The 10,036-nt window shown below is 41.5% G+C and overlaps 1 protein-coding gene across 1 annotated transcript in view; it reads left to right on the forward strand.

The window, feature by feature from the left end:
- Nucleotides 1-7,148, forward strand: part of LOC143783246 (polycystin-1-like protein 1) — a 149,569-nt gene extending 142,421 nt beyond the window's left edge. The window contains exons 7-8 of the mRNA XM_077271663.1: nucleotides 1,383-1,486; nucleotides 6,900-7,148. Coding sequence (XP_077127778.1) covers nucleotides 1,383-1,486; nucleotides 6,900-7,148 — 353 coding nt within the window. The remainder of the gene's footprint in view (nucleotides 1-1,382; nucleotides 1,487-6,899) is intronic.
- Nucleotides 7,149-10,036: the final 2,888 nt, after the last annotated feature.

Here is a 10,036-nt window from a genome sequence, read left to right on the forward strand (position 1 = left end):
TACAGGTATATACAGGAGGAGATGACACACAGGTATATACTATGTACAGGAGGAGATGACATACAGGTATATACTATATACAGCGGAGATGACATGCAGGTATATACTATATACAGGAGGAGATGACATACAGTAAAGGTATATACTATATGCAGGGGAGATGACATACAGGTATATACTATATACAGGGGAGATGACATACAGGTATATACTGAGGGGAAAATGACAGGTGTAAGGTCAAAGTGACAGGTGTTAGGGGGGAAATGAGAGGAGTGAGGGGGAAAATGAGAGATGTGAGGGGGAAAATGAGAGGTGTGATGGGAAAATGAGAGAAGTGAGGTGCTATAACTAACCACAGTTAGTTACTGTGCCCGGGCAACGCCAGGCTCTTCAGCTAGTTGCAAATAAAACACATATTTGCTGCAAGTGATGTTACGGATTTCAAAAATGCACTGCTGGTCAATCTACACTGCATAAAAGTTTAAAGCACAGTGAACATGAGATTTAAAAAAAAAATCCCATTCACTTTGCTAGAAATTTACCATGCTGTATTTTTTGTGCAGTGAAAATATGCAGCATCAAAAACACACCAAATTCTCATCATGAGATCTCCGACTTCGAGCCGAGAGCATACAAGCACTGTTGTATTAAATTCAGGTATTTATTTTCCTGTCTTGTGAGTAGAGATGAGCGAACCCATACTTAAAAGTTTCTAAACGCTGAACATGGACATCTCCTGGAAGTCCGTTGCAATGTTCGAAGTTCTGGGGGAAGTCCGTGAAAAAGAGATAGGGAGAGAATTTTCCAGCTCAAAAGTTCAGGTCCTCATTGTTTTCAATGGGGTTCGGGTTCCGGTTGAAGTTTGGAATAAAAACCCGAACCTCCACGGGTCCACTAATCCCTACTTGTGAGCAGTTGATTATAATCATGCACAACCATGCTATCCTCATAGGCAAGCAGGTTCTTCTAAGAGCTCAGTGACACTAAAGGGTTATTCCCATATGTATCCCATGATTGGCTCATTTGGGGATATCTATGTTCTGCCGTTAATTGGCTGCACAGACTGTGTTATCCTGTTTACATAACTTCCGTAAAAGTAAGCAGGGGTTACAAAAACAGTGCAGAACAGTGAGCTACTGTGTTTCTTTGATATCTGAATTGGGGAATTCATGGACTATTTCTTTCCAGAGGACCTATCACCTAATTCTTCATGTTGAACTCGACACATGGTGTAATAGTGGCAGCCGAGCAGAATAACACGTTTCTTTTTTATATGTTGTTTGCCTCTTGAGTGATGGCAACGCATTTTTAAATAAGTGCTTGTTTTTTTCTGTTTTTTTTCCATGCAATCCATTTATCCTTTTTTGTTTTGCTAATTTTAGGTCACCAACATTCTGTGTCAGCAACTGATACTGTATTCGAGTCCAATTTGACATGGCAGCATTTCCAGTATTGGGCATATGATGCTTGGAAAAAGAAATATGAGGTATTAATGATGATTAAAGACAATTTCATCTGCACTCCATTTTGAACTTCAGAACTTTTCTCAGTTTTAGAATCTGTGCTTTTTCAGAATCATTATGTGCTCAACATCAATTAGTATACCCCAACAGATTTATCAGAAAACCTTAAGTTTCCTTTTAAAATCAACATTTTCTATTGGATACCATACTATAAAATGCTCCCACAAATATTGGCCATTGATTGCAAGTAAGATTTGTTATTTTGTACACACCCAAAAAAGTAATTTTGCAAACAAATTCATTCAATATTGTTGCAAAAATGAGTAAGGTCTTAGAAACAAAGCTCAAAGTTAGACTACTGGATTTTAATTAACAAGAAATCAGCCACAGGTAAATTTAATTATTCATTAATCAGGTGTCCAGCAGCAGGGCCAACTCCAGGTTTTCGTGGGTCCTGGGCGAAAGAGTCTCAGTGGGCCCCTTTAAAACATATCACGATTCATGATGCACAGATACGGCAGAGAAATATAGGTATAGTACAATGCCAAAGATTTCACTAACTTCTTACATTACATGAGTGATATCCATTGTAAATTCTACAATAGCTCAGAAACCAGACAGTATAGTCCTCCATACAGCATTATGGGCACCACATAGTGCTCCATACAGAATAATGAGAATCCTATATTGCTCCATAAAGTATTATGGACATCACATAGTGCTCCACACAGTATAATGGACCTTGTTTATTTCTCCATACAAAATCATGAGCCCCATACAGGTGCTTCTCACAAAATTAGAATATCATCAAAAAGTTAAAGGGAACCTGTCACCCCGTTTTTTCCGCATGAGATAAAAATACCGTTAAATAGGGCCTGAGCTGTGCATTACAATAGTGTATTTTGTGGACCCTGATTCCCCACCTATGCTGCCGAAATACGTTAGCAAAGTCGCCGTTTTCGCCTGTCATTCAGGCTGGTCTGGTCAAATGGACGTGGTGACATCGCTGTTCCTTCCCCCAGATCTTGCTTATTTTTCCGTTGGTGGCGTAGTGGTTTGCGCATGCCCAAGGCCCGAATCCACTGCATAGGTGTGGAAAAAGAGCGCGATCTGCGCTATTCCCCTGGTGATCGGTGGGGGCAGCCATCTTCCTGTGGCCGCGCGTGCGCAGATGGAGATCGCGGCGGCCATTTTCCTGAAGAAGAGTTCGCATCTCGGCTTCAGGAAAATGGCCGCCGCGATCTCCATCTGCGCATGCGCGGCATCCCGTGGCCATTTTCCTGAAGCCCCGGGCAGCAGAGCGCTCCATCTGCACACGCGCGGCCACAGGAAGATGGCCGCCCCCACCGATCACCAGGGGAATAGCGCAGATCGCGCTCTTTTTCCACACCTATGCAGTGGATTTGGGCCTTGGGCATGCGCAAACCACTACGCCACCAACGGAAAAATAAGCAAGATCTGGGGAAGGAACAGCGATGTCACCATGCCCATTGGACCAGACCAGCCTGATTGACAGGCGAAAACGGCGACTTTGGTAACGTATTTCGGCAGCATAGGTGGGGAATCAGGGTCCACAAAATACACTATTGTAATGCACAGCTCAGGCCCTATTTAATGGTATTTTTATCTCATACGGAAAAAACGGGGTGACAGGTTCCCTTTAATTTATTTCAGTTCTTCAATACAAAAGTGAATCTCATATATTATATAACCATGTTCCAAACTATTATGCAAATTACATTTTTCTCGGATTTTCCTAAATTGTCAGTGCAAATGACTAAAGTCTAATAAAAGTCATCACCCATTAGTGTATACATCGAATTTTATTGAAGAAACCTCCGAATGATAAGAGTATAATCTCCAAAATGAATAAATGCTCAAAATGCACTGTTCCAAATTATTAGGCACAGTAGAATTTCTAAACATTTCATAAGTTTTAAAGAACTGAAAATGCTCATATATGGAATTTGCAGCATTAGGTGGTTACTAGTGTTGAGCATTCCAATACCGCAAGTATTGGGTATCGGCCGATATTTGCTGTATCGGAATTCCGATACCGAGATCCGATACTTTTGTGATATCGGGATCGATATTAATGTGTAAAATAAAGAATAAAAATAAAAAATATTGATATACTCACCTCTCCGACGCAGCCTGGACCTTACCGATGTAACCGCCAGCCTCCGTTCATAAGAATGAGCGCTTGAAAGTCCTTAGATGACGTCGCGGCCTGTGATTGGTCGCGGAGCGGTCACGTGACTGCAACGCGACCAATCACAAGCCGTGACGTCATCTAAGGTCTTTCAAGCGCTTGAAAGACCATAGATGACGTCGCGGCTTGTGATTGGTCGCGTTGCGGTCACGTGACCGCTCCGCGACCAATCACAGGCCGCAACGTCATCTAAGGACTTTCAAGCGCTCATTCTTATGAACGGAGGCTGGCGGTTACAACCAGGGCGCGTCAGAGGGTGAGTTGTTGTGAATTCCTCTCTTGGGCTCCCTCCGGTGGTTATAAGTAGCATTTTGTGAGTTCTGCTCTTGGGCTCCCTCCTGTGGTTTTGAGTGGTATGGCTGCTTCTTGGATTTAGCATCAGCAGCTGTTTTCACTGATCGTCTTTCTGGCTCTGCTATATTAGTCTGGCCTTTTCCCTAATTCAATGCCAGTTGTCAATTGTTGAGCTTGGAGTCATGGCTCTCTGAGGATTTCCCTGTCACTCTGACCATTTCAGCAAAGCTAAGTCCTTGCTTGTCTTTTTGCAGTTCACTTGTTGTGGACTTTGTTGTTTAGCACTTTCTATGTTTTGCTCATTTGTCCAGCTTATCAGTATGTATCTAGTCAGCTAAGCTGGAAGCTCTGGGCAGCAGAGTTTGCCCTCCACACCTTTAGTCAGGTGTGGAGATTTTTGCATTTCTCTGCGGTGGACTTTTTCAAGTTTTTATTACTGACCGCACAGTGTTCTGTCCTGTACTAATTCTTTCTAGCTAGTAGTGTCCTCCTTTGCTAAATCTTGTTTCATACTACGTATGTCATTTCCTTCTCCTCTCACAGTCATTATTTGTGGGGGGCTGTCCTATCCTTTGGGGATTTTCTCTGAGGCAAGATAGCTTTCCTGCTTCTACCTTTAGGGGTAGCTAGATCTCCGGCTGTGACGAGGTGTCCAGGGAGTGACAGGAACATCCCACGGCTACTGCTAGTGTCTGTGTTAAGATCAGGAACTGCGGTCGGTATAGTTACCACCTGTCCAGAGCTAGTCGCATGTCGCTCCTTAATCACCAGACCATAACAGTGAGTATATCAATATTTTTTATTTTTATTCTTTATTTTACACATTAATATGGATCCCAGGGCCTGAAGGGGAGTTTCCTCTCCTTCAGACCCTGGGAACCATCAGGATACCTTCCGATACTTGGTGTCCCATTGACTTGTATTGGTATCGGGTATCGGTGATATCCGATACTTTGCGGGTATCGGCCGATACTATCCGATACCGATACTTTCAAGTATCGGACGGTATCGCTCAACACTAGTGGTTACATTCACTGAGCAAAAAAGCTATTTCACTCCAAAACATCCTAACAGGCCAAGTTACATGTTAACATAGGAACCCTTCTTTGATATCACCTCCACAATTCTTGCATCCATTGAACTTGTGAGTTTTTAGAGAGTTTCTGCTTGTATTTCTTTGCATCAAGTCAGAATAGCCTCCCAGAGCTACTGTTTTGATGTGAACTGCCTCCCACCCTCATAGATCTTTTGCTTGATGATACTCCAAAGGTTCTCAATAGGGTTGAGGTCAGGGAAAGATGGTGGCCACACAATGAGTTTATCTCCTTTTATGTCCATAGAAGCCAATGACTCAGAGGTATTCTTTGCAGCATGAGATGGTGCATTGTCATGCATGAAGATGATTTTGCTCCTGAAGGCACTTTTCTGCTTTTTATACCATGGAAGAAAGTTGTCATTCAGAAACTCTATATACTTTGCTGAGGTCATTTTCACACCTTCAGGAGCCTTAAAGGGCCCTACCAGCTGTTTCCCCATGTTTCCAGCCCAAAACATGACTCCTCGACCTCTTTGTTAACGTTGCAGCCTTGTTAGGACATGGTGGCCATCCACCAACCATCCACTACTCCATCCATCTGGACCATCCAGGGTTGCGCGACACTCATCAGTAAATGAGACTGTTTGAAAATTAGTCTTCATGTATGTCATGGCCCACTGCAACCGTTTCTGAATGTGAACACTGTTTAGGGGTGGCCGAATAGTAGGTTTATGCACCACAACAAGCTTTGAAGGATCCTACACCTTGAGGTTCGAGGGACTCCAGAGGCTCCAGCAGCTTCAAATAACTGTTTGCTGCTTTGTAATGCTATTTTGGCAGCTGCTCTCTTAATCCAATGAATTTGTCTGGCAGAAACCTTCCTCATTATGCCTTTATTTGCATGAACCATGTCTGTGTTCTGTTTCAGTCACAAATTTCTTCACAGTATGATGATTACTCTTAAGTTTTCATGAAATATCTAATGTTTTCATACCTTGTCCAAGGCATTGCACTATTTGATGCTTTTCAGCAGCAGAGAGATCCTTTTTTTTCCATATTGCTTGAAACCTGTGGCCTGCTTAATAATGTGGAACATCATTTTTAAGTAGTTTTCCTTTTAGTAGAATCACCTGGAAAACTAATTATCACACGTGTTTACGATTGATTTCAGTGATCCATTGAGCCCTGAGACACAATACCATCCACGAGTTTATTTAAAATGCAAAACAATTAAATCTTTATGACACTTAAATCCAATTTGCATAATAATTTGAAACACGGTGTATGTATTGTTCTACATTGAAAGAGAAGATGTTGCTATCACTCTGCGCTCTGTGTAGGCATGCACTTTTCTAACATCATAATGATATAAAATACACATCTAAGGCAAATGTTGCCTGTCTGAAGAGAAACAGGGTAAAAGGTGATTGATTCAGTGACCAAGTATGTCTCCTGATCTGAACACAACCGAACACCTTTGGGGAATTCTGATGAGACAAGTTGAACATCAACCCCCATCCAGCATCCAGGCTCTAAAAGAGGTCATTCTTCAAGAATGGTGCTGTCCTTAAAAAGCATGGAGGTCATACAAAATAATTGATGTAGTTGTTTTTCATTGTTGCATTAACTAATTTGAGTGAAACTGAATATTTTTGTAATGATTGTTATATTACTAACCTTACTTTCATGTTATGGGTTAAAACAATGTTCTATGAAACTCTTGTCAATATTATTGAAATTATTCTTGTGTTTAGAGAGTTATTAATTAAAACTTTACTTATCAAAGGGAGTGTGTTCATTTATGCTGAGCACTGCAAGCTTGATTTCATTGATATGTTGTTCATTTGTACTCTGCAGCTACACATTTTACAGTACTCTGTTTTTCTGCATACAGAGAGATTTTTCTGCTTCAAGCATTCACTTTGGAAATGGAAGCAGGGGGTACCAGAGTCAATGCCCATCAGTTTCTTCTCAAAGCTCAAGTGGATTTGAAGATTGTAGTTCAAATAATGGTGGTAAAAATGGTCGAACAGAATTCAAGGATTGTGAAAATAGCTCTTGTTCACAATATTCACCAGGTACCAAACTAGAAGCAGCTTTAATGCCAAGTGGTGCAATATTTGCTTCATATGTCACAGTTTAAAATGTTTATGCTGGGTGCAAGGAGGGGCACCAATAAGTCATTCTGTCTTGGTCAAGGAATTTAGATATTATTTATAAACAGCATGGTCCTGTAAACACTTCAAAATCATGAATGCTCTGCAACTTTACCGTAATGATGCAACTTAACCATTAATATTGACTCCCTACATAGTAGTTTTTAGGTGGAAAAAAATCACAGTACTCAACTTTATTTTATTTTATAGTTTTAAAATGGTAAAGTGGTTGTATGATCACAAGGCATTGATGATTTCTTGTAAAAAAAAAATACATGTATGCAAAGTAAGTACTAATGTTCCAAATATAAAACATAAACAATACTTTCAATGTCCCGAAAAAAAGAAAAAAAAGTCATACCCGCACTGCTGCTTTTCGTGCTCATCTATCAGTGTGTCTTATAACGCTGCTCCAGCACTTGAATCACCTCCTCATCAAACGGGCACTTCGGGTGCAATACCGACAAGTACACAACAATCCAAAAAGAAGAAAAAAAAGGTTGCACTCACCAAGCCCGATAAAATAGTCTTGTCTTTATTAGGACATGTGCGATATAGACAGGGAGAACATGTAACCAAAGAATGACAGCTGTTTCTTCCATCGGGATCTATGGAAGCACAGTGTGCGCGAAACATCCTTTGGTTACATGTTCTCCCTGTCTATATCGCACATGTCCTAATAAAGACAAGACTATTTTATCGGGCTTGGTGAGTGCAAACCGTTTTTTTCTTCTTTTTGGATAAATCAATACTTTATTAGCTATAAAGTAAAATAATGGCAAAACTGATACAAATGAATTAAAACACAACCATAAGTTTGTATCAGCAGAACCCCCATCTTAGATGGCAGACTAAGTAGCTGAAGTATAAATAGCAACTAGAATGTGAAATACTACTGAGATAAAAAATACAGCTAATCCTTAACTTTAATATTGAGAATTATAAATAATAAAGGACCAAACCTCGGCACAAGAGTACTGACCAAGAGAACAGGAAGAATATAAATCAGATGAAGAGTTATTCAAATTATATGTGTCCATCAAATCGAAGGCATTGGCAGGAAACACCATATTGTTGTGCTAAAGTATTTAATCAGGGATAATGAGAAGTACTGCTTTAACCCCTTCATGACCTTAGCTGTATCCATACGTCCAGGTTGTGAAGTACTTACCGACTTTGGACGTATGGATATGTGCAGGCCATTTTGCACGCACAGGAGCTGTGTGAGCATGATTGCCGCCAGGTGTTTAGCTGATGTAAGGTGCCCAAGTCCCATTCTTCATGCGAGGAACTGGCATCCTATGCCAAATGTAAGGTGCGCTGCCAGGTTGTCCTGGGCAAGCTGCTGCTTCTGCTTGCTCTGCCATTCTACAGACAAAACGTGTCCAGTCCAGGTGTGCTGCTATGTGTTGGGCGGATCACACTTACTTGTGGTCCACAGGCCTCCCCTGGCTCCAGGCTTTCATCTTCCAGAACCTTTGCAACAAACAATCCAGAAGACACTTAATTTGTTAAACCAGTCGAACTTTTGCTTAGCAGCTTGCGGTTATTACAATCAGGCATATAGGGTAAGGCCCAATGGGTTACTTCCCACAGGTACCGAACATAACTTCAGCCCTGGTTCTCAGTATGTGTGGAGAATCCCTCTTCCTAACTCCTCTAGCACTAGGAATTCTTCACCACAAGCAGTGCACCCAGATTCCATCACCTCCAATCTCTGAGGGTTTGAGTTCATCTTTCCCTACAGCTCCGCAGGCTTAGTCTGCCCAAAGGCCTCGACTTCCATCTCAAGGTTCCCAGGCTGCCAGATTGACTCACATGTAAGGGTTCTTTGGTAATCCATTGTCCCGAGTAGCAGGCCCACACTGTCCCTAGCAGCCTATAGCCTTTGACCGATGCTTTCACTTCTTCTCACTCTCTCTTTAACTGTCCTTGACACTTCCTGAACTTAGCACGAATTCTAGCTCTCCACTCCATAATCTGGCCCAGCCTTTACATTTAACCCTTTCTAGGCCAAGACTGCAGCCGCAGAGGGTTTCACTCTCAAATAACAAACATCAATTTAAAATGTATTTAACCAATTGGAGTGTCAAGGAGTAGAACATCACCTCCACTACTCCTACACTGACATGACAGCTGACACCTAGCATTCACTGCCAGGAACAGTGCCCGCACCTCTCCCAGCAGTTAAGCCCCCTAAATGCTGCGACTGAAATCAATTGCAGCACAATATATATATTGTACCCATAAATAAGTACTTTTATGGAAAAAAACTACACGTATCACCACGACCAACATCATCTTCTCCTACAAATAAAAAGATGTGGGAAATATTGTTAACTTGTTTGTGTGACTTACTGTAATGCTCTGGTTTAAGGGCATAAAAATTAAGCATTTGAAAATTGAAAATTTTTTCCCAAATTTCCAATTTTGTCACAAATATACGCAAGTCATATCAAATAACTTTTACCACTAACACAAAGTACAATGTGTCATGAAAAAACAATCCCAGAATCAGTGAGATCCTTTGCAGTGTTCCAGAGTTATTACCACTAGTGATGAGCGAGTGTGCTCGTTACTCGAGTTTTCCCGAGCATGCTCGGGTGTTCTCTGAGTATCTTGGGCGTGCTCGTAGATTATGTGTGTGTCCCCACAGCTGCATGATTTGCGGCTGCTAGACAGCTGTAATACATGTGGGGATTCCCTAACAAACAAGCAATCCCTGCATGTGTTCAGATTGTCTAACAGCCGCAAATCATGCAGCTGCAGGGACACAAACATAATCTACGAGCACGTCCAAAATACTCACAGAACACTCGAGCATGCTCGGAAAACTCGAGTAACGAGCACAGTCGCTCATCAATAAGTAACAAAT

Source organism: Ranitomeya variabilis, chromosome 6, assembly GCF_051348905.1.
Source record: "Ranitomeya variabilis isolate aRanVar5 chromosome 6, aRanVar5.hap1, whole genome shotgun sequence".
Classification (NCBI taxonomy): domain Eukaryota; kingdom Metazoa; phylum Chordata; class Amphibia; order Anura; family Dendrobatidae; genus Ranitomeya; species Ranitomeya variabilis.